This window comes from Gopherus evgoodei, chromosome 5 (assembly GCF_007399415.2).
Source record: "Gopherus evgoodei ecotype Sinaloan lineage chromosome 5, rGopEvg1_v1.p, whole genome shotgun sequence".
Classification (NCBI taxonomy): domain Eukaryota; kingdom Metazoa; phylum Chordata; order Testudines; family Testudinidae; genus Gopherus; species Gopherus evgoodei.
This window is the reverse complement of record NC_044326.1, coordinates 87,563,207-87,589,586: the sequence shown is the minus strand read 5'-3', so window position 1 is coordinate 87,589,586 and position 26,380 is coordinate 87,563,207. Positions and strand designations below refer to the sequence as shown.

Genomic DNA, 26,380 nt, shown 5'->3' with positions numbered 1-26,380 from the left:
AGGTAGGTTATTATTTACAATGCTTTTCTGAGTTTCCAGTACTCTAAAATGACGTTTTATTTGATCAGCATCTGGTCACACAATTTTGTAGATAGGTCAGACCTCGCCTAGTGACCAAATTGAGAGAACATGCCGAGGGAGGGAACTAAGCGTATTAGTTTGTAAGTGAGAATCTTGCTTTTATGTTTTTCTGCCCCCATCACTCATGAACGCCACTTTTTGTTTTAGAATCCTTTCTCTTCTTGTACAGCAGCAGCAGCAATATAATGACACTAACTTTGTAGACCATAGAGCTGGTAGCCTCCTTCGGGATGTAATGCCGCTGTTTGGCTGCACAGACCAACGGTTGCTGCAGTCATATAGGCTACCCTATAAACTGTGGATTGCAGGTGTCACCTCCAATTCTCACTGAGACTCAGGTTACTTGAGGTTACTCCCAATCTAGGATGAAAATTGGCTAACGACTTTGACAATAATATTTGCACATATCATTTTTAATAAAGCTGGCCATGTTAACAATATAGTATCTCTGCCCTCTAGGCCAGATGCTCGAGTTTGCTTACGAGTGAAGCACTGCACTCTTTTTCTCTTTAAGGCTGACTGTCACCGAAGTTGACCTCAATATAAGCCACGAACCTGAGTCTCTAAAGTAGTAGTGCAGCTTGCTATATGTCAAGTCACCAAGCCAGCCAAAAACATCTAGTCCTAATTTAGAACCTCACAAATTTAAGTTCCTGTAAGTGACGAAAAATTCATACTATTTAAAACACCTTGAAATTATATTCCTGCAACAAATGACTGACTGAGGCTTATTTAAACTATCCTTTTAATATAAACCATATTAGGGATACGTGTTTCCAGAATTTGATGGTGCCATATCTGCTACGTTTCTTAATTGGCGTATGCAAACAGAGTAATCAGAACAGTGAAGTTCCTGACCAGGAAAAAACAGTGAAGCTTTGATGCAAATCTTAATTTTGCTGTGACCACCTCTACATAAGTGGAATCAGCTGCACTATTGCAATAGGCTGCCAAAACATCCAGAATTTAACAGGGTGCTTAAAATGTTCAAGTGTTATGTTACAGTAAAGAACATATTTTTAAATGAGTAGAATTCTATTTATCAAAATTATTAAATGAACATATTTAAACAGCACTACAATATAAAATGTACTGAATTGTAAACATTTGCTCAATGTCAAAAGGTTTCTGAATTTTAGAATTAGAAACATATTTGGAAACCTAGCTTTCTTCCAAAGGGGAGAAAATCAAACATTTCCACACAGAAGCATGGCTCATGATTTATATAAGTTAAAGGACAAGGTTAAAGTGTTAGACAAATATTAATTCCAGTTTTTCTAGTTTTCTATATGCAGTGCACAGGTGCAACTTGAACACCATATTATATGGTATAATCATTAAATCCATTCAACCAGACCTTAGAGAGTTAAAAACTATATTCTGAGGAAAAGAACTCCTCGTCCAAAGGATGAGAATGAAACAGTGCAGAATATTTGTGTATCAAGGTGATTCCAGTTTTCAACTGGGAAAACAGGACTGTTAACACCCACATCCCCTGACAACTGTCCAATTATGTATATCACACTTGCCCTACTGTTTGCAGTAGAAGTAATCAATAAAGGATGTGGTTGAGTGAACATAGATTTTGGTTGAACCAATGCATGAAAACTTAATCATTTACTCAGAGTGGAGAAATCAAATAGAGCAGAGATGAAACAGCCACTAAGGAGTTTGTTGATTCTGCCACCAAGTTTGTGGGCTAGAGGCTGAAAGTAATAAGGCAAATGGAATCAGTGACAGGAGAAAATGTAAAAAGGTTTTCTTAATCTCATGAATTAATAGAAATGTTTTGATGTATTTTTGGTCATTTTTGGATATTTCACATCGAAGACCTGATGCTCCATTTATAGAAAATATAAAAATTACTAGGGCATATAATTTCTCTCAGGCAAAAGAAAATTAATTTGATTAATAACAAAAAGGTAATTCTCACACTACCAAAGAGCTCTGCTACTAGATAGTAGAATAGTCTTCCAAAAGAAATTATGGAAGCCTACAGCTTGAGACATTTAAAACTAGTCCAGACAAAGCACTAAAATATAGTCTGTCAGAAACAACCCTGCATTGGACAGTAAGATGCACTAATAATGGTTATAAATAGGTCTTATCCATCTCCATCATCTATAATTTTATGGTTCTTTCAGAATGCATATTTTTCAAAAATTCTACATGCTTTGCATAACTGTACATGTTCTGCTTCTTAAGATATTACTCCCTATATTTTTTACAACATTGGCATTCATGACTCCATAGGGCAGTTATGATTGCTTCAGTAAAAGGTACTACATACCTGTAGTAACTCTTGTTTTCCTCATTTCAGCTAAATGAGACAATGAAATTTTTCTCTGCAAGTGTTAGGCATTATGGAGGCCTGAACCTTTTGTGACATTGCTCAAGCAAGTCTTGCAAGGGTGGCTGAATCTGACGTACAAACCCAGTGTCCACAACATGTCACTCTTTACTACAGAGGACATCACCAGGGATTATCTTGAAGGTGATGCCTGTCCGTTACGGCTATTCCCCTATTCCATTTTGTTTCCCCAGACTCCATCTTGTTTTCTGTTCTCCTGTGGCCGCCCTTCCCTGGCTGTTAAGTTGTTTACCAGGGCCACTGCCCTTCTCAAAGGGAGGCCCCTTAAGTTGTTTAACAAGAGCCATTGCCCTTCTCAAAGGGGATGGCCACTTGTGCTGCATGCTAAGTGGGACCACTGCCCTTTTCAAAGGGTTAGTCCTGTTATCACCTCGTTGAACCTGGGCTTGGTGTAGGGTAGGCAATGTCCAGAGCTGCAAGGCCTATTGTGGTTTTAAGATCCTGGGCATGAGTCATAGTCTCATGTGCTCTTGAGTCACCTATTGCACAGGACTATGTCCAGGCTGTCTCTGGGCTTACCTTCAGTTTTCCCCCTGTGCCCCCTCCCCTGTGACAGAGGGAGCCTATCAGGATTACTGGTGGGAAACTGCTCAAGTTTGCCTTTAAAACCAGACATTTTTGAAACACACCTCAGAAAGGTTCCTGCATTGCTGCCTGGTCTGATCAGCCAGGGTTCTGGGGGTCCTTTCTCCGCTCCTCGTTTATTTTGAGCGTACCCCCGTTTTTGAACCCCCCCCCCACGAAAAACGAATTGCTACCTGAGAGATCTCCTGATTATTGAGACTGTACCGAACCCTCCTTGCCTCTTCTGATGTTGCTGCTGCTTCTTGCCTTTGCTGCTGCCTTGGGGACTGGTAAGAATCCTCTGTAAAACTTTCTAACTTTCTATTATTTTAGCTGCTGGCTCTGTTTCCCCAGCACACAGACTCAAGCTAAACCTTGGTCTGTGTCTTAAAACCTCTCTTAAAACTACAGGGCTCTTTGCCACTGCTAAGCTCTGCTCCTGTGGCTTTGCCTTGGGGCTCTCTGCTTTCAGCTGTATCCACCGCTGTAGCTACCATCCCTTGGCTTCCTTTGGAGCTGGGTCCTGGATACATACCACTCTGCCCTCTGTAACCTCCCCATAGCATAAGGTGCACCATAGGTCTTGTTTTTTTTAATAAGTCATAGTTTGTTAAGATTGTAGAGCTTGTAAGTTTCTGTGATATTTGTTGTGTTGCCTAATTGTTGGTTAAGATAAGTTTAGAAAATCATTGCCTGGTGTATTCTGTAGCTGCTTGTCATTTTATATAAGTTTGATTAAGTTAGGGGATAGATAAGGTTTTTACTATTAAATTTGTCTTCCCACTGCCCCAATTCCCCCCCCCCCCGAGCTCCCCAGTCACTCATTGCAGTCTCTCTGCTGTTTAAACTTGCAGCCTGTCTGCTCTCTGTGTCTCCCTGAGTTTAAATCTCCCTCTGTAGTGCCTCTGTCTTTGGTTCTGCTCCACCACGTGCTCCTCTTCCCCCATCCTCTAACCTCATGTCCTCTACCACTGCCTTCTCTCTCTCTCTCTCTCTCTCTTTTATCCCTTCCCCACGTGTTCACCCCGCTCCTACTGCTGCCAAACCTCAATTGTATTACTGAAGTCTAGCATAAAACCCCATTGGTTACCCTTTTTCTCTCCACACACCTCACAGTTATATTTACACCACTGTGACACATTTTTACCTAAAGTTGTTGGTTATTTAACACATTTTACCCATAACTGTTAGTTGGTTATATGCTGCTGTGACACACCCTTTACCTAGAAATTGTTAGCTACCTGTTACATTTATACTTCAGTGTTAGTTGGTTACCAACTGTATTGTACCCAACTGTATTGTACCCCACTGTATTGTACCCCACTATTGAAACCCCCTATACTATACTAAAAGAACTCCCTCCCCAATTGCCTACCTTAACAAACCCCATACCCCTCACTATTACATTTTCCCTGTTTTTGCATTTCCTTAATAAAGTTTATTTTGCACCCCACCTGTGTGGTAATTGCTCCCCAAGATCCAATATACCTGCAGGCAGGGACAATGCCCTTATATCAGACTGCACCTCAAATAATGATAGGCCTAGAAACCTCCTATTAGGCTTCAGTGGCATGGTTAGGATCTCCAAGACTCCATATAAAACTGCAAAATATATGGGACAACAGGCTGGTTCTCAAAGGCTTTTTTCCCCATGGATCAGAGGGCAATCAGTGCAGATTCTAACATACACTGCAGTTGTGATGTATTACCTGAATGACCAGAGAAGCTTGTTCAACTCTGTTGTGTTAAGAGGCAATCAGTGGAGTGATGCATTCAAAATGAGGTGACCCTGTCTATTCCGCACCATGATCTGAAGGTTAGAATCATAGGGTTAGAAGGGACCGCAAGGGCTCATCTAGTCTAACACCCTGCCAAGACGCAGGATTTCTTGGTCTAAATCATCCAAGCCTCCAGATCCAGCCTCCTTTTGAAAATCTCCAGTGAAGAAGCTTCCATGACCTCCCTAGGACATGTGTTCCATTATCCTACTGGTCTTACAGTTAGGAAGTTTTCCCTGCGATTTAATCTAAATCTGTTATGCTGTAGTTTGAACCCACTGCCTCCAGTCCTGCCCTCTGTAGCAAAAAAGACTTTCTCCATCTTTTTTTATGGTGTCCTTTCAAGTATCTGAGTGTTGAGCCCGCATTTCTCCTGCTCACTTATCAGAATGTCATGTAGGACTGTGTTAAAAGTCTTGCTGAAGTCCAAGTATATTATCTCCATCGCATTCACCCTATCCGCCCCCAAATCAGTTACCCTGTCAAAGAAGGAAATCAAGCTGGTTTGGCATAATTTGTTCTTGGTAAATCTATGTTGCCCACTAGTGATTAGCTCCTCATCTGCCAGGTATTCACAAATTGAATGTTTTATACATTGCTCTAGTAGCTTCCTAGGTATTGAAGTCACACTGACTTGTCTATATTTCCCCGGCTCCTCCTTTCCCGCTTTTTTAAAGATGGGCGCTATGTTAGCCCTTTTCCAGTCTTCTGGAATCTTTCCTGTCATCCATGACTTTGTAAATATTGTTGCTAGTGGCTCTGAGATTTCTTCTGCTAATTTCTTCAGTACCCTTGGGTGAATAGCATCCAGCCCTGTTGATTTGAATTCATTCAAATTGGTCAGAAGATCTCTGATGTGTTCTTTACTTATCTCATATTTACTGCATTCCTTCCCTTTACTTCATTAGTTGTACTGTTATTTTTTTGGGGGAGAAGACTGAAGCAAAGCAGGCATTGAGCAGTTCTGCCTTCCTATCATCTTTCATTACCAGCTCACTTTCTCCATTGAGCAGTGGACCCACACCATCCTTGAGCTTTCTTTTTGTCTGACATATTTGAAGAACCCCTTCTTGTTGTCTCAAGCATTTCTTGCCAGCTGTAACTCATTCTAGCCTTGGCTTTCCTGATTTTGTCCCTACACGCTCCCACTATTCCCATGTATACTTCCTTGAGGACATGCTCTCTCCTCCATTTCCTGTATGTAGCCCTTTTGGTTTTTAGATAGTTAGAAGCTCCTTGTGCAGCCACACTGACCTCCTGTGGCTTTTTTAATCTTTCCTCGGCATCGGAATAGCTTGATGTTGACTTTGACTCCCTTTCTTCTTAATTGGTCTTTCCAGAGGACCTTGCCTACTATTTTTCTGAGTTGGTAGAAATCTGCCTTTCTGAAGGTTGTGAATAGTGATGGGAAGTCATTCAAACCTTCACTGGCTCATCAAGTATTTTCCAGTGGGGTCATCCAGACACAGGTCAGAACAATAAGCATCCAAAGTTCTGTGTAAGAGTGAACGGGGACCTACAATTTGTATCACATGCCCCTTTTTACATTGGGAAAAGCACTCCTTTACACCTGTCTTTCATTTCCCCTCATCCCCGTAATGTTGAGGAAGATTCAACAAAACAGATCCAGAGTGATCTTAGTCACGATCATCTAGGCTGGGCAAAACTGGTTCTTGGAACTACTGGCTCTCATTAATCTTTACTCAGTCATGATACTTTGTCTGAGCAGGATAGGATAATGCTCTCAAATCTTAAGTCACTTCTACTGACAGTATGGTTGCTAGATTTCTAAGGTCAGGTAGATTTATGCTTGTCCAAAGAGATCAAAGCTATTTTGTTAGAGTCCAGAAGACATCCACTAGGAGGTGTTATATGGCCAAATGGAACCAATTTAAAATAAGAGGAGTCCTTGGTGTGCCCTTAGAGACTAACAAATTTATTTGGGCATAAGCTTTCATGGGCTAGAACCCACTTCATCGAATGCATGAAGTGAGAAATACAGCAGCAGGTATAAATATATGAAAGAATGGGGTTGCTTTACCAAGTTTGAGGTCATCCTAATGAGATAAATCAATTAACAGCAGGATACCAAGGGAGGAAAAATACTACTGAAGTGGTAAGAGAGTGGCCTAGAGTGTTCTCCTACCAGTTTTTGGAATGTTATGATTCCTGATGTCAGATTGGTGTCCATTTATTCTTTTGCACAGAGACAGTCCAGTTTGGCCAATGTACATTGTAGGGAGGTAGCAGCATCAATGGCAAGAATCTGCAGTGTGCCATTATCTAAAAATCTTGCAATTCAGTTCACACTTTCATGAGTCACTAGTATCTCAAAACTGCACTAAGAACTGATGCTGATTTCAGGAGGGCAATGCCTCAGTCATTGTTCAGTTAGCAGGACTTCTCAGTTCACGTTAGGGAGTCAGTGCTAGCTGGTCTCCTACAATGGAGCTCTGTGGAGACAACAGGTAAAATTTTCAAAAGAACCTAAAAGACTGAGAAGTCTAAGTCTCACTGACTTTCAATGAGACTAAGGGTAGGTCTACACTTAAAATGCTGCAGCAGGGTAGCTGCACTGGTACAGCTGTGGCCCCTGTTATGCTTCATTGAAGATGCTACTATGCCAATGGGAGAGCTTCTCCCATCAGCATAATTAATCTACCTCTGCAAGAGGTGGTAGCTATTTCAATGAAAGAATCCCTCCTGTTGACATAGCACTGTCTACACCGAGGGTTAGGTTGGTATAACTGTCGCTCAGGGGTGTGGATTTTTCACATCCCGAGCAACGCAGTTATTCCGATGTAAGTTTATAGTGTAGACCTGGCCTTAGGCTAAGTGCTTAAGTCACTTTTGAAAATGAGACCTAGGGGCTTACATTTCTTAGGTGCTTTAATTTTTTTTAAATCAGATGTCACAAAAAAGATAAAGGAGTTACTCAATAGTAACTCTGTTCTCCAAGTGTATTGCCTCCACAGAGCCACAGGATGATACTCTCTCCTCTCCTCTGCCTCAGAGCCCAGCTCTAAATAGGTTGTTGGCAGTAAAGGGACTGCTAGAGATAAGTCTGGCTGATGTAAGTCAGGCAGCAAGTTTTCCCCTGCTCAAAGCAGATTTAGATGGCACAGTGGTAAAAGAACCAGCAGACAGTCAGCTCCAGCTCTCCCATTGTTGCTAGCAATGGTGGTGCAGCACAGATGATAGAGAAATAATGGGGGAATTTATGAAAATGCTCATTGTAGGCAAAGCTGGGACCTTTTGATGGCAACCAGGATGAGAAAGGAAATGTAAGTTGTGTCTGTTTGGTCAGCCCTCTCTCTCCATCCCTGCCTTGTACAAGTGCTCTCTTTCCCATAAAGGCTGATTTGTGCAGATATTGTTGGAGTCTTGGAATAATATGTATACATCATGTATCCTGCAACACCTAAGCACAACAGAATGAGTTAAGGACAATCCATAAACTTTGACTTTGAATTTCCTTGCTTTTCATATTGATCATATTTAATTGCATTATACTATTTTGTATCAATGATTTTTGTAAAAGTTCTAATTTCAAATTAATCCATCTCGCAGAGGCTTTTAAAGGTTCATAATGCTGGACTGAAACAGCAGAGAAGAATTATATTTGCAACAAATTGTTTACCCATAAGTGCTCAAAAACACAAATGTCTCGATGGAAAAAGTGAGGTGAAACAATAATGGAAACTTCTATTAAGAAGAGTTTCTTGAAAGGTTACACTGAGGCCACACTCACTGGAGCATACTATACTTTTCTAGGCTTCTGCTTTTATAACTTGTAAATATGACTGAATTTCTATCTTTCAGCAAAGTCTTTTCTAACTTTTGAAAATATAAAAACAAAACAAACAAACAGACAGGAAAAGCTTTGATCATGCACTTCTAAAAACTGTGCTGGTTTTAAATAACTTACGATGAAAGGGTCACTTACTGGAAGAAGGGCATTGCTTAAAATTTAAGCAGTCAGTAATGGGAACCGACAGACCTCTAACAATTTAAGTCTTTCACAGTTGAATGAATTTGCACTGACAACAAGACAAGGATGTGTCTAACCTACCTTACCAGGACCTTGGCTATAGCTTGATATGCTCTTGCCTAGGCCAACAATATCAACACAGTTCTGTGGAGATTTCTTTGTAGGTGTTCAGAGTCTGTGAGGCAGGAAAAAACAAACAATAAAAACGTAACATCAAACATTACTGCTTTGATTTAGAAATCAATCTGTCCATACACGGAGCTAACATGCCATTTTTATTATTTCATTTTTTGTATATGCAACAATTACAAGTAGTAAACAAAAGGATGTCCAATTTCCTTAAATCACTCTTTTGGCACTACAGAAAACCAAACAAATATGTGATTTACAAAATAATTTGCTTATATATAATTTAATAGATTTTAGGAGCTGTGCATATTTTTAAAGAAATCTATGAGTCAATATTTTAACACAGAATTCTGCATTCATATGTGATATATTTTGATATGATACACTGAAATGCACATTTTCTTTCTTTAAAACACTAATGATGAGAACTCTGCTTTTGGTACAGTTGTGAGGCATAAAGAAAATTGAATAAAATTGTAGGCTGTATATTTAAGCTAGGGTTAATCAAAAAAGAATATTGTAGATCATTTCATTACATGCACTACTAATTATTCCAGCACACAAGCAATTTGTTAATACTTGTTTGGAATGTACTTCATTAACATGACCTCTTCTATAATCAAAGGATTACAGCTGCCACCAAGAAACATATGATCTTAATTTAATTTAACACTGACATCATCTATATTGCATAATTTCCCCTTTTTCATCCATTTTTTTCCAATGGGGATGAGGAGGGAAGGCATATAAAATGAAATCCCATTCTTTCCTCCCTCCCTCTTTGTTCCTTGACCCAACCTATTACACACATGAGGACACAGGAAATCTCCAAAGACTATCTATGGAAATCCTTTTTGCACATTTCCAAGAAAGGATTAGTGAATGTCATTTACCAGACTGAAGAAGGATGGGAGGTGTAAAGGGACATATGACAGCACCTTACCTACCCCACAATGCCTGACTAGGGCAGTTTATGTTGTGGGAAAAGAAAGGGCACTTTGTATTAAGAGCTCATCTCTCTTCATCTGGTAGGGTGACCAGATAGCAAGTGTGAAAAACTGGGACAGAGGGTGGGGGGTAATAGAAGCCTTTATAAGAAAAAGCCCCAAATATCGGGACTGTTCCTATAAAATTGAGAGATCTGGTCACCCTATCATCTGGTAAAGCAGAGGGTTCAAAGAAGAAGAACATCTGAGTGCCAAGCATCAGTGAGCATGGATTTCAGCACTCCTATTGCTGCTTCTACCACTCAGATTTCTTGTTGTCTACTGTGAATGTCTGGTATAGGCCTGAGAAGGGGTAGTTGATTCAACCCTCAGTGGATTCTCATTCTATTTTTGAGTCATCTAAACTATGTATGCATTGGAAAGCAACATTAGCCAGTGTGTATTCTGCACTATTTCCTCTTCAGTACCTCATCAACAGAGCTTCAGTCTTCATATTCAGCAGTATTACTTCCTGTGTTTTGAAGGGCATTGTGAATTGAAGCATTGAAGCAAATGAGATGTCAAAAAGAGAACAGATGACACTGGCCATAAGGCTCATAGCACCAGCTTGGAATTCTCTCTTGACTAGTGCTTGCTCAAATTAAAGTCTTAATGGTGCAGAATTAAAGAATTCTGGGGTTCTGTCAGGGCCGGTCCACAACATTTTGGCACCTGAGGCGGGGAGCTCAAATGACGCCCCCATGCCCCTTCGCTTGGGCCAAAACTTTGAAAGGTCTCAATTCTGCCTTTTTCCTGTTCTACTCCTCTGATGGTACTGCTCTGTTACCTACCCCAGTAAAGGAGAACAAACAACTTAAAATGCCTTGTTCAAAAATTTCAATTAAATATGTAACTTTTCTTGTCTGCATAGTAAACACTGGCATTTTTATCTGTTTGAATAATCAAAGTGGTACTTTCCGTGCCTTCTTGATTGCAAAGATTTGAACAGCTTCCAGTCTGGGCCAGCTCATACTCTACTGAGATGGTTGCAAGGCCGACCAGCCTCTCCTGTGTCATTGTGGAGCGTAGATGTATTTTTATTAACTTTAGCTTGGAGAAGCTGTGTTCTCCACTGGCAACTGTTACAGGAAGTGTTCGAAGTATGCACAGAGCAACAAAAGCATTTGGAAAAAGGGTGGTCATTTTATTTGTGCACATATATTCCAGAACAGCCTTTGGAGTTGATCCTGCTGAAATGTATCTGAAAGGGCTTTCAGTTCATCACCTAAATCACTCACATGTCATCATGTGTCAACACTGTCTCTATTGTCTTGCATTGCTGGTGCAGGTCTTCTTCAGGTATAGTGAGGAGTTTGGGAATATCATACAACATCTCAAATATACTGCTGTGTTCCTTGAGTTGCATGAAACATTCTACAACTGACTGTATTTCACAATCTAGCACCTGGTTAAAGATTTCAACTTTGAATTGTTTTTTGGGTTCTCTTATGGGATTATCCTGTCCTTGTAATCAAAATGTCTTTCTTTTTGGTGACACTAGTGTTCTTGAATTGGTGGGAAAATAGCTTCAGTGTGAAGTTCCTCTGCCAACTTCTGTGCACTCTTCAGAATGTTTTGAAATCCCTTATCTGACCGGTAAGACTGTAGGTATGACTTTGCTTTGTCCAGTTGTTCTATTGCTCCAGATATATCAAGGTCAACACCTTGGAGTCTCTTGCTTACAACATTTATTTCAAACAGTATGTCATGCCACAACACTAAGCCACACAGAAATTTGACGTTATGTATGTTTCTGGTGATTCCATTTCCCTCTGCCACTGTTCTCCCACGAACAGTACCTCTCATAGCATTATCCTCCATAATGGCAACTATGGCATCATCTATCTTCCCAATTTGGTGTTTGATAGGCTTTATTGCCTCCACTCGACTTTCCCATTGTATGGCACTCAGTAGTTTCAGTGTCAGAGAGGATGTTCCCACATGTTGCTTCAAAATTTGCCATTGATGAGTTGATACAGAGAAAAATACATAGATGCTTTGAATTACATTAAATATTTCAGCACCTCACTAGAAGCTGATGCTGCATCACTGACCACCAAGTTCAATGAACGAGAACTGCATGGGACAAAAAAAGCACAAGGGTTTAACTCTCGGATCCGTGTCTGTACTCCTCTGTTCTTTCCTCTCATGTTCGCATCATTATCGTAGACCTGATCTTTCATGTCAGCTATCGCAATTCCCGTATCTTCCAGCTTTTTAAGAAGCACATTTATCATTCCAGCTCCTGTAGTATCATCAATGTCAATACATTCTAGAAAATACTCTCTGACAGTCACCATTGTAGGGACATTTTCACTAGGTTCTGTTGTTACAAAACGCACCATTAAAGAAATCTGTTCCATATGGCTGATATCAGGTGTGCAGTCCAGAATAACAGAGTAATATCTTGCTGACTTCAGATCTGCCACAGTCTTCTGTTTGACTTTTGTTGCCAGTAACTGTATGATCTCATTTTGAATTGTTTTTCCAAGGTAATAGTGTGTGTACATTTCTTGGGTGGTGACTCTTCTTAGATGCTCTTGAGTACAGCATCAAACTCAGCCATCAGCTCCACAATTTTAAGGAAGTTTCCATTGTTTGGCACATACAGCTGATCTGAAGTGCACCGCAATGCTAGGTTTTGGGTAGCAAGCATTCTCACAATGGCAATGAGCCTTTTCAGAACATTTTGCCAGTAAAAAGACTTTACAGTAAAGAGATGCAATCTTCTCTTGATGCTGATCATGTATGGTGGCTTTTAACCTTAATCTTATCTCAAGCGCTTTTCACCTGTGGAATGCTCTCTGGTGATTTGCTGCCTTCTCATGGCATGCCAGATTTCTAGCCAGATATTTCCAGTCCTTTGTTCCTGTAGAACCCAATGTGGCTGGAACATTAGACTGGAAGAGTTTGCAACAAAAACCGTATGCAGCATTCTGGATTTTTGAGTACATAAGCCATGGCCTTCTCCACTTCATCACCATTGTGGATTTCAAGCCAGTAATGTGTTGGATGGAAACATCTATTTTCATTGTCTTTTGGGGAACATGAAGTTTTTCACTTGCTGTGGCCCATGCAGTACAAGGAAGTCCCTCAGGCTACTGCTTAAGTAGGTCCACAGTCCTGGATCATCTAGACTTTAGGAACTAAACTCAGCAGCAGCTGTTTCTTTCACCTCCACCACACTCTTTTCTGATCTACACTTTTCTTCAGGAAAGTGCATGGTTACATCCATTTGAGATGGAGATATGGATGCTGCAGTAGCTGCCAGGTCACCTGCACTCTGACTAACTTGAAGATCAGGCATCTCCTCACCACTCACATCCTCACTGGGGCCAGAAGGCTCACCATGAACATTTGTGTCTATGTATCTCAGGAGAGCTCCTTCCTGCTTAGATAGAAAAGCTTCCTTTGCTTGCTTTCTTTTTCTAAATGCTGCCCCAGACGGGAGTTTTCTTCTTTCACTCATGACTGCTGTTCTGTGCCAGCTATAGTGGCTCTCGTCACTCAATTGAAGGGGACAAATAAGCAGGCTGGTAGCAGGGCCTGAGTGAAGGAAGATATCAGCATCTTAAGGGCCTAACTGGCTCCTACTACTTCAGTTGATTGCCTGTTCCCCTCAAGTGGGTTTAGGGAAGCAGCAGGAAACAGGAAGCTCTCTGAAAAGCTGGTGTTAAGCAGTCCAGGCTCCTGGGGGTGCTAGAGAGGTACATAAGAGGCTCCTCCTCCTCTCTCTCCCTGCAGCTCCTGCTGCTTTCTTTTATTCCCTCTCACCTTTTCTCCTGCCTGCCTGTTATCTCTTGTGCCCTCCTTCCTCCAGCACAGCACTCCACCATCTCTGTGCCTCTACAGCAGAGAGAATGCAGATATACCAGCAGCAGACACAATTTTCTACACTCTGAGTCCTAGTGGCACCCCCCCACAGTCTGGCACCGGAGGCAGCTGCCTCAGTTCGCCTCATGGTAAGGCCAGCCCTGGTAACTCTCAAAAGAAAGTAAAGCTTCTCCCCCTAGGAAGAAATCCTTAGAGAAGGCAGAGGTGGTAACCTCACTTGCACTCCCCAGAGAATGGTTTTCCCACATGGATTGCTGAAGCCATTGCTTGTACAAGGAGGTGCAATGGGCACTCATAATTCTCAAATGTCCCCCATTTGAGGGGCATTTCTTATTTTGGTCCCAAAGTTACCTACATTCCACACAAATCTGGTACGCTGTTACTTATATTGTTGAAAACTATTTAAAACTATCCAGAATAAAGACTCATGCAACTGAGGTTACAGAAAGAGCTATTTACACTAAAGGAACTAATCCCGTAGAATGTTAATTTTCCTGTCTAAATAAGTTTTTTTGTGTCCCTCATTTTGGGTCAAGGTCCCATACTGAGCCAAAGCCTCAGCTGGTGACATAGGTCCACCGAAGCTGATTGGTACCAGCTGAGGATCTTGCCCACTGTGTCCCATATTTGGGACTTAGTAAGTTGAGAAGTATGCCTGCCATAGTGGGATGAATATGGCCTAACTCTTTCACAAAATAGGATGCTTAAGAGATCGATATTTGTGAAAGCAATCCCAAATTGCACATAAAAGATCTGCAGAAAAATAAACCAAATAAATCATGAACATGAACAGGGGAACAGCCAAGATATACTGTATGGCTCCACCTTGGACTGTTTCCCCAACTTCAGCCATTGCTGATCTACCATATAATGAAGTGAATCCTCAAAGGAAAGGAGATGTGGAATTGTCCCTGTACTCTCTGTGTGCCCAGTGTTCACTCAAGCAGAATATGTGAATGGAGCCTGAGAGCCTCATCTATTGTCAATGTTTCACTAACAGCTGCTGGGGAGGAAAAACATCAGGCGGTACTGTGTACCTAAAGAGACCGATTAAGATATAGACACTATAGACTCATGCCAGAACCCCAGGTCCTGGAGTCATACGATTACATCAAAATTGTAATTTTTATTTTAGAAAAAAGCAAGTTGTCTTCATGGTTGTAAAGACAAGCTTGAAATCATGACTCAAGTGTTACCAATGCCAGAGTCTGCAGTTAGCCTGAAACAACCAGCTCTGAGAAGAAGAGCCTCCTGCATCTCACAACAGGGTGTTAACTCCAAGAACTACTTTTTTGGAGGAAAGTGTCCTGCCAACACCACCCAGGAGAGTATTTGTAGCAAGAAAATATCACTGCAGCAGTCCTGACCCATCCACTCACCCAGATACCTTCTGACTGCTGGGGTAAATACTGCGGAATTCCTGTTGTCTCGCCTAGAAAGTGAACGGGTTCCCATGTGACTGACCCATGGGACTATCATGGTGTGCCTATAGTGCAGACAGCCTTAATCTAGCCCTTGTATACCTCTACAAGGGGGCCAGTAGTTTGGTTAGGTTATAGTAAGTTAATAAAACAAGCAGGATGTGAGGGATGTTGATAAAGTGGGGTGGTGGTGTTGTCAGGAGAATGTAGCTGATTAGAGCCTGGCGGAATCGCACCAGTGAGGGGACTTGGAGCTGAATGTGGTGATTACTGGGGTGCCATAGCTTGGAGAAGACACTGATGAGTCAAGCAGAGGATGAAGGGGAAAGGGCTGAGCCAGGGTTGGGAAAGCCAGTTGGCTACTAATAGTGGGCAAGCGCAAGGAAGGGTCAAACATTAAAAAAAGAGCTAGGGTAGGCATTTGGAGGAGAGAATAATGTTCTCATCATTTTAAAATGTGTACACATCTGCTCAGACCTAGAGAAATACATGCTATCCTTCCTTATACAATTTATCTGTCACTTAGTAGTAGCTTATTTGTAGGAATCAGATCAAGGAAATAATTCTGCTGTTAGCTACACTCCTTCTTGGCCGATCTGTGCTGAGGACATGGATGTCTAGAAGAGGATGTTCAGTGGCTATGAAATCAGAAAAGTCATGGAGGAGATAAGTCAATAGGGTTGGAAGGCCATACAGTAACTGTACATCTGCTGCAATGCTGAAATACCCACAGAATTTAGTCAACTACTACAATACAGCAAAGAAATGGATTTTACTTTATTTTTACTTGAGAGCATGAAATAAAAATGCATTTTATGATAAAATACTATGCATTGCATACTACTTAGCATGACTTTTGGTAATTTCCTTTACAAGGAAAATGCAAGCACATTCTATTTTCTCACATTTTTTGTTTTTTATATATATATTTATATATATAAATGATATAACAAAGTAGACTAGACAGGATAATCTATACTGCTTATGTACATTACAGAGGTTTATTTGGTACCTGCATAAGTTTGATTGATGAATTTCCTGCTGACAAAACAAAAGAGCAGAAGGTAGGGTTTATGAGGTTTAGAGTTATTGGAGGGGTTTAAAGTGGGTTTTTAAAAATTTGCTTTGTACAAAAGGTTCTGAGGAAGGCAGACTATTGAAATGCAAGAAATTGACGTTGCTAGGTCCATTATAACAACATCTTCTCAAATAAAGGTTGATACTTTTGGAATCTTGTGGAATGAGTTCATATTCTAGTACAGTTGAACTGATTACATTATTGTACAGTTCTCAAAATAAGAGGATATAGCTATTTTCACTTTGTTCTGAACCACTGAAAAAGAAAATATGAAGTAAAATTAATAGAAGAAAAATAATAATTTTAGCACTGATTTTCTCATAAATCTCTTCTTAGCCTGTGCTGACCAAGTATACTGATGGCTTTATCTCAGCCTCCTGCAACTATATGACTCAAAACATTAAGTGCTTTCTTTGAGCAAGAAAAGCAGCCTCAAACACAAATAGATTTCCTTTATCAACTTAGACCTCTCTTTTGCCTCCTGTGATATGGTGGACAAATCCCATACTGGATCAGGGCAAGAAAGGGTTAGTAATCTGTTCTGCACACTAGGGCTAAAGTCAATGTGACCCACAACCCCTGCCAACAATGAGAGAACACTAGTGGGAGGAAATTAAAAAGGCAGAGATCTTGGGTCTGAGACAGAAAGGCTGTGGGATGAGTAGCTCTTATCTAGGCACCTTAGGAAGAGTCAAATCTGGAAAGAAAACTTGGACTTGGCTTTCGGTTATCTTCTTATTAATGTATTTGTTTGAATGTCAAATCGCAAAATGAGGATGAGTTCTGATCATTCACAGTGCCCGTGGACTGCATCTTACAACAGGTGGGGAAAGTTTCCTACTCATACCTATGTTTTCCATAAACTTGAAATTATCTTTGACCTTGATCTTTTCTTCTCCATACCATTTCCTCCACAGCACTGCCTCAAGTGTCAAACCTCAAAGCTAGGATTTTTTAAAACAGCACACTGCAAGTGAATATCAAACTCTTATCAGGATAATCACTTGACATAGACACAGGACAGGATGAATATTTGAGTGAACAGCATTTTTGTTTAGAAAGGTTGGTTCTGAGGACACCATCTCTCTCCTTGGGTCTTAACAGGTCTGTTGTGGCTGAAAGTCACTTTTTTGTGCAGAGAGCAAGCTCAGTCTATATACCACATAGATCCTCAAAATAGGGCTGAAGTGGTCACCCTTATGTCCTTTGCCAAATAAAAAGTTAGTTGTACATTTGAGAGAGAGGGAGGCACATTATCATAATGCATTTAAATCACTTTTTTGTCTATCTTTAATTCTGAATTAACAGGAAAGCTTGTAATTTATAAACAAGTTTCTTGCTTGATACTAAAGCACCAAATATAGTAAAACTGTAAAACTGTTCAAACAACACACACATAGCCTTATGCTTCAGAGAATAAACCATACCAATTTTATTCACAAAGTATTATATTACTAAAATATGCTCTCCTAAACTTACAAGTTGTAAGTACATGTAAGTTGAATGATTTTAGCCACTTGAATCCTGTTAACCTCAATGACAACTGTATGGCTAAAACCCCACATGATCCTTTGAACATTTAGGAGCTTATGTTTCAGGAACACTAGAGGAAGGTCTCCTCATCCCAATAACAGTACATAAAGACAGGCACTGTGGACTAGATCCACTGCTGAGTTACTCCAATTTTACAGCAATGTGACTACTGATTTCAGTAGAGTCCAAACAATATAAAACAAATACATTGCAACACTGGAGAATCTGTCATAATACCTCAATAGGTATACCTTGATGGTCCTCTCACAAGGAAGTAGGAAGTGTAGGAATATGATATTAGAAAGACCAAGGTACAAAACAAGATTAAACTAGCTGGAGATATAAAGGGTAACCAGAAAAAATTCTAGACACAAGAGGAAGACCCAGGACAGGGAAGGCCCATTACTCAATGAGGCGGGGAAATAATAATAGAAAAAGTGGAAATGGCAGAAGTGCTAAATGACTTTTTTTTTTCCGGTTTTCACCAAAAAGTTTAGTAGTGATTGGATGTCTAACACAGTGAACACTAGTGAAAATGAAGTAGGATCTGAAGCTAAAATTTGGAAAAAACAAGTTAAAATTAATTACACAAGTCAGACATCTTCAAGTCACCTGAGCCTGATGAAATACATCCTAGAATACTCAAGGAGCTAACTGAGGAGATATCTGAGCCATTATTGATTATCTCTGAAAAGTCATCGAAGACGGGTGAGATTCCAAAGGACTAGAAAAGGGCAAATATAGTGCCAATCTATAAAAAGGGGATTAAGGATAACCCGGGGAATTATAGATCAGTCAGCTTAATTTCAGTACCCGGAAGGATAATGGAGAAAAGAATTAAGCAATCAATTTGCAAACACCTAGAAGATAATAAGGTGATAAGTACCAGTCAGCATGGATTTGTCAAGAACAAATCATGTCAAACCAACCTGACAGCTTTCTTTGACAGGGTAGCAAACCTTGTGGATGGGGGAAAGCAGTAGATCTGATATATCTTGACTTTACTAAGGTTTTTTATATGGTTTTGCATGACCTTCTCATAAACAAACTAGGGAAATACAATCTAGATGGAGCAACTATAAGGTGGATGCATACCTGGTTTGTAAACCACTCCCAGAGACTAGTTATCAGTGATTCACAGTTAAGAGCATATCAAGTGGGGTCCAGCAGGGACTGGTCCTGGGTCCAGTTCTGTTCAATATCTTCATCAATGATTTAGATCAGTGGTTTCCAAACTTTTTTGATCGCGCACCCCTATCAGTAAAACTTTTTTGCTCACGCACCCCCTGCCACGCTGGCTCTACCATTTTTGCCAAAGCAAAAAATAATTAAAAAAAAAGCCGCTTGGACTCTCGCCTGAACTGCTGAAGTAAAAAAAACAACAACCAAAAACAACCACTCCTCCTGCCGTGCACCCCCAAAGATCCTCTTGCGTACCCCACTTTGGAGACCATTGATTTAGATAATGGCACAGAGGGTACACATATATAGCTTGTGGACGATACCAAGCTGGGGGGGGGGCTACAAGTGCTTTGGAGGATGATCTAGAGAAATGATCTGAAGTAAATAGGATGAAATTTAGTAAGAACAAATGCAAAATACTCCACTTAGGAAGGAACAATCAATTGCACACATATAAAATGGGAAATGACTGCCTAGGAGGGAGTACTGCAGAAACGGACCTGGGGGTCATATGGATCACAAGCTATCTAGGAGTCAATAATGTAACATTATTGCAAAAAAAGTGAATATCATTCTGGGATGTATTAGCAGGAGTGTTGTAAGCAAGACAAGAAGTAATTCTTCTACTCTACTCTCTGCTGACGTGGCCTCAACTAGAATATTGTGTCCAGCTCTGGGCACCACATTTCAGGAAATGTGGACAAACTGGAGAAAGACCAGAGGAGAGCAACAAAAATGATTAAAGGTCTAGAAAACATGACCTATGAGGAAAGAGTGAAAAAATTGGGTTTGTTTAGTCTGGAGAAGAGAAGACTGTGAGCAGACATGATAACAGTTTTCAAGTACATAAAAGATTGCCACAAGGAGAAGAAAGAAAAATCGTTCTCATTAACCTCTGAGGACAGGACAAGAAGCAGAAAGGGAAGTTTTGGTCGGACATTAGGAAAAACTTCTTAACGGTCAGGTAGTTAAGCACTGGAATAAATTGCCTAGGGAGATTATGGAATCTTCATCATTAGAGATTTTAAAGAGCAGGTTGGATAAACACCTGTCACAGATGGACTAGAAGATACTATTGCCTTGAGTGCAGGGGACTGGACTAGAAGAATTCTTGAGGTCCCTTCCAGTCCTATGATATGAACGTATGGTAATAACGGACACAAAAGTAAGACTCTATGGTGAAAACTTATGTTGGAAAAATGACTATCCATGTAAACAAAAGATTACTGCTGCTATCAATATTTTATCAATTTTCTCTTGCAAAAAACATGACAGAAGGATACTAATTTCTACTATTGTAACTTTAAACACATAAAATACAATTCTGCTTCCAAACCTGCACTTTAAATTGTTGTCAAATTTTATTGGAAATACATTTATTTTGATTTCTGACAATCTAACCCTGCTTAGCCATTTCACAGTTGGTGAGCTGTAAAGATGTTTCTGCCTCATTTACAGTTCTTGAACATGATTTAGACAATCAACCGCAACATTAGTCAAAGAGATCGCTAGCTAATGATTTGTGACAAGCGCTGCAGTAACAGGCTAAGACCCAGACTGGGCAGCAGCATCTGAGGATATTTTACTGGAGCCAACAATAGGTGCTGGTAGAGAGATAATGCAATGTGCATTTAATGCCTCTCATGCACTTCCAGAAAAAGCACATAATTCTGACATGGCAGTAAACAGAATCTTTTTCTAGACATATTATGCAGTTAAAATAAAGACACTGGTGCTTCATGGGCATTTTAATCTGAAATTCAGTAAGAACACTACAAAAGATGTCAAAGAAATTTATATTTTGTTTATTTTTTTTAAAGGCAGCTTACATTACTACTGTATTTAAAAACATTGGCTCACATCACAGGAAGGAAAATTTACCAAAATATTCCATCCTTGAGTTTCCTTTAATTTTTTCTGTTTTGCAGTGGAGTTTGAACCCCCCCACAGAAGAAAAGGGAGCTGGTCTCCAAACGTTTTAGAGGTGACAGGATCTTCCAAAGGGAGCGTCACCAAAACTGAGGACCTATGCTTCCACATTGTCTTTGAGGTTTTCTGCTGCAACCGCTCCTATAACCTCATTAAAGCAGAGGTTCCACACAACAGAAGGTCTCTCCAGGAAAATTACTGCAACCCAAAGCTGCATTAATTTTTCTTCAGACTTCCAGAAGGTTGGGAGTGATATATGCCCTTCTGACCCTGCTTCGCTCCGTTCTTATGTATTGTGATAGACTCAGGCTGGCTGGGTACAACAAAGTAGTAGAAGGCAGATATACTGGCCACTGGATTAGCAGTTTTCTGTTCCCTGACTGACCAGGGCAGGGGCTCTGGTCAGTCAGGGAACCAATTAACCTGCAAAGTGTCATGTGAGGCCATTAAGGTAATGTGAACACCTGACTCTAATTAAGGCCCTTTTTGATACTATAAAAGGACTCACTCCAGTCAGGCTGAGGAGAGCCAGAGGAGACGAAGTGCAGCTGAAGGGCTGGTCAATGAAGACACCCTCAAGTCATTGGTAAGGGTGAAGAAGGGAGAAGCAGGAGAGCTGTGGGGAAGTGGCCCAGGGAAATGTAGCAATTCTGGCAGTGAAAGGTTGACTGCCAACAGCTGCTACCATTAGGGTCCCTGGGCTGGGGGCCAGAACATGGAGTAGAGGGCAGGCCCGAATTCCTCCCAACCCACCACTACAGGAACACCTCCTGGGAGGGGAAGACAGGCCCCTGTCAGGACAGGAGGCTAAACTGTTTTGGTATGAGGCCATAGGAGCAACAGAGACTGCGGGAGTTCTCTCACCAATCTCCTTGATGGCTTATGATGAAAAGGACTCAGTAGACTGTATCCCTGGCCCTAGAGAGATAAGGGCTACGTGAAGGGTTGCAGTGAGCCTCTGAAGCTAGCATAAACTGCCTGGAAGTGTGGGACCCATGGGAACAAGGTTGGAGCTCTGCCACAGTATGAAATGCCCTCTAAACGTGGATCAACAGGACATAAACTGTCTCACTGTACTGAGCAAGCAAGCAGTCAAGCTCCTTTTATTTTATTTACTAAGTATACTTCTAATATTTAATTTTCAATATTTTTCTGTTTTCTGGAGCCAAATCTTGTGATCCTTATTCTGTTTTCACCCAGTCCCTACATATGTAATTTGGTGTATATCAGTTCCATCTATCAGTTTTTACAATGATTGGTTAAGTGTCTACATGCCTACAGACCTACCCGAGTAAGGGCTAAGCAAAATCTGAGTATGGGTTTCATGACATGGCTCCTGCTGAATAATTACATGGACTAAATTGCAAAGTGGGAGAAGTCAAAAGGCAAACAGAGATTATTTTTAATGTACTTTTTATGGTAGAGCCCGCAGGCCCCAATCCTCTAGACACCGTACAAACAAGTATGAAGATAAAGTTCCTGCCCTCAAAGAACTTGCAATCTAACACCCAAATCCTGAAAACATTTATGCATGAGAGTAATGTAAAGCATGTAAGTAGGTACATTGAAACCATGTGTTTCAAGCTATTAATGTGCATATGTGCTTGCAGGATTAATGCAAGAAGAATATTCCACAAATATTCCACAAATCTCTTGCTGACCCACATAATATATATTACATAATGCATGTTTTGTATAATGTAATTTCTATATTTTGGCAGAATGGATTCAAATTGATAGGATGTAATTACATGTAATTTAGAATCAAAATTTATTTCAAGGGGTAACATAAAACTCCCACTGACTACAATGGGGCCAAGATTTCACCTCATATGCATTTTGCTGCAGTGGGGTCTTAATGACACATAACATTTATTAGGTGATTAAATAAAGGTTAATTATGGTCACTTTCCCCCTCTAATATTTTATTATTGATACTCCTCCTTATGCTTCTTTCTTTATCAGTACTACTATTACTTGTCATGATTTTCTGTGCTGTAATCAGCACTAACAGTAACTCTTAATTCTGATTCTATTTCTGCAATCGATGTATCAGTTCAGAAGCAATGCAGTCATTTTATAATCTCCCTTACCGAACCTCAGATAAGGTCTGACTCAATACAAAAATATTCCAACCAGTTCCCTTAGTGCAGAAGTCTATGCATGCCTCAAAAAATCCCAGGCATTCTAGTACAGTATTTTGTACAATTTGAAATCTTCACTGCATGAGCCATTACTATAGCAAAGGTTGTTGTAACCCTAATTTAGAACTGGAATGTAATATTTTCAAAACCAGCCAGTTTGGATATATTTCACTGAAATAAAACATAGTATAACTGTCTGGAGGGAAGAAACTTCTTCTGTTATCTTTTAACACTGATATAAGAGGAAAAAACAATTTATGTATCCTTTCCATCCTGACAGATGTGACAATGGCTACAAACACCATGCCTGCCAAGAGCTTTTATCAAGTATGTTATAACAGCTAGTAATAAGTGTAAATAATAAATGGCTACGATCTTATGGGAAACAGTGGCAATACTAAACAATTTTTGGTGCTTGCTGATGGGGGTCTGCTAGTCTTGGAATTCCCTGGCTTCCCAGTAGACTTTTGGCCTGACAATAAACAACAGTTTAATACTTTATCTAATCCCAGCCAGGAGGTGAGTTCAACAGCAAGCTTTTGCAGATGTTCACATCCAATAATTTATCCATAATTGATGAAACAGGGAGGTCAGATGTAATGGTTGCTACTATTCCAGCAACAAATAAATGGTTATTGACAAAACAAGCCACTGTGGCGCTGAGTGCTGAGCAGTGACAAGCATGAAACAGTGCTGAGACACAGGTAGTAATAAGAATGCCTGAATATGATGTGTGGCATAAGGGCCATGATAACACATAAGCAGATGGAGGTGACTTGTAAAGGGAAAAATGAGATTCCTCAAGTACATACAATACAAAGTCAGACAAAGGCAGAGAAAGGAACAGTGAGAGAGGGGTGGACAAGACTGGGGACTTGGGTAAGTACAAATGCATGAACTGTTCAGAAATGCCTTTGTAGAGCAACACTGTGATCCAGATGTCTGAATAGCTTTTATCACATAGCTGTGTCAACACTAATATACCTGGTTGTCAAATTGCTGTAGCCGCCTAAGATCCTAATATCATAGTGTATGCATGCATATGCTTCAGTGCCCATAACTTCTCACCACTGCGTTTCTATCAATATTCTGCTTAACGTTTACTTATCTTTATTTCTATCCATAAAAATGTGTTTATATAATCTTCCTAAATAAAAAAAACCAACCAAACAAAAATACAAAATTGCATTGTATAGACAGAAAAAAATTGGAGATAAGCTAGGAAAGCATTTTATAAAATTTAAAATGCAATTTAAAGACTCTAATTTCTCTGTGCAGATATGAAAGTTAAAGGCAAAGTTCTAATTCAATAGGAAACCTTGCATTTTTGTAAGTCTTAACCTATGTAAGAAATATACCAGATGGATTAATAGACTATATTTTTATTGACTGAATAAAACTTGAGTCATTTACATGCAAATAAACAGTTTAAATCAATTCTGCGCATCCATTTCAATGCTAAAAGATAATATTTTTACAATGTTTACTGTGTAATGTTCTACTATGAAAAACAGTAGAATGAAATGGTGGCCATTATTGCTATATGTAGTCGTAAAAAGATTTCAGAAAGAAATATTTTAAATATTAATATTACTAAAATCACTTAAAGCACTAAGGAATGTTAAATCGATTTATTTAGATGTACAATTTACTTCACACTTTGCTACCAATTCTTTTGATCAGCTCTAAAATAATATAAAAGCTGAAAGTAAAACAGCAAAACAAACTGCTGCTAGCAATGCCACAGCAAGCTTTAAGGTTTTATAGTATAAATTGGCGTATTGCAATGTTCTAGCTTTTCAAGTTATTCATCTGTCTGTCAAACAATAAATGTTTAAATTCTTTAAGTCTAGACAGTAGACCTTTCCCCTCACTCTTATATAGCTGTTATGATTCCAATCCAGCAAAAACTTTAAGCATGTGCTTAAATATATGAGTAATCCCACTGAAGTCAATGGAATTACTCACATGCTGAAATTTAAGACCATACTTAAATAAATGAATTGCTGAACTGGGGCCTGATTTATAACAATTTAAGAAACTAATCATTATAGCAGTTTGTTCATATTCAATTATAATATTCTCTTAAAATGCCTGCTCTTTTCATGTTAGCTATATGTGCTATGGAAAATGTTTGAAATCAAACTAAAAGCCTCCTCAGAATTTACTGATATTTGCATTTCATTAAGAACAGTTTTGAAATACAGTTTTGAAGTTTTCACGCAAAAAGGTCAATTTCAGTTAAAATAAGGTGGATTTGCAACAAAAACGTACAAATTCAAGGGGTTTGTATGATTTTTGGTGCAAATCCTCCATTTCTCAAAACATGCAAAAAGCTCAGTTTTTGTGGGTATCTAATCATCTGAGAAATGAACTGTACATTTTTTCACAAATATTTCCAGATCTTTCACAGCCCTGCACACCAGAGTTCTTACATTTCTGCTTTTTAATAAAAAGATTGAGCACTAAATAACTCACCGTTATATGGTTTTGTATTTAATTTTACTTTTTTATCCTACGAGAATGACACAGATTGAAACAGTGTCTGGAAATGGAAGGCTGGTCATTTTTAGCTACCTGCACCAGAGAACAATTTCACCATAACTGGCAGAAAATGTCCCATAATGTACCTATTTTGACCCATAGAAGGAAACAATTGAGATTTCAAAAGCCTCAAATGGGACAAAAGGACTTAATTGTGGCTTTAAACTGCTACAAGCTCTGTGTAAGGGGCATGGTATAAAGAGCACACAGAATTTGGCTCCTAACTCCCACCTTGATAACAGGGGATGGGGAAAATCTAATCTGCACCAACCTTATACTTAGCAATGATTACATCTTCTGCTGCACCAACTCAGCTACACTGGCTGACACATAAGATTTGTCTTCACCACAAATGAAAGGAAAATTCTTAACATGGGTTAGCTAAACTGTGTTAGGTAACTTGGGCTGAAATAGCAGTGAAGACACGGCATGGGAATAAGAGGGCTCCGTATACTTTCTCACTTCCTTGAACGTCAGAATAGCCAGTGTTGACTGTGCTTTCAATGATCAAACACGTCAGACAGTTTGATATTACAGATATGTGAGACTTCTGCAAGGAAACTGAAAATCAAGTAAAACTGCTAGTTTCATGTTCGAACATGAAAGCTAAACCAGCTACATTTTGTGAAAATTTAGATTGCAGAGAATCTTTCACTGATTATCAGGAATGAATTTTTATTAATTATTTCCATTTTGGTAGCATGAAGGAACCCAGCCATGGTCCTTTACTGTCTTTGCATAGCTATTAATTCTTTGTGTGCATGTTTTGTAGTTTTATAATAAAACTTGACGATCAAAAATCTTGTGTACAATAA

The 26,380-nt window shown here is 39.7% G+C and overlaps 1 protein-coding gene across 1 annotated transcript in view; it reads right to left on the bottom strand.

The window, feature by feature from the left end:
- TTC29 (tetratricopeptide repeat domain 29) overlaps nt 1-26,380 on the bottom strand; it is a 196,974-nt gene that overhangs the window by 86,429 nt on the left and 84,165 nt on the right. The window contains 3 exon segments of the mRNA XM_030564792.1: nt 8,867-8,901; nt 8,903-8,920; nt 8,922-8,960. Coding sequence (XP_030420652.1) covers nt 8,867-8,901; nt 8,903-8,920; nt 8,922-8,960 — 92 coding nt within the window.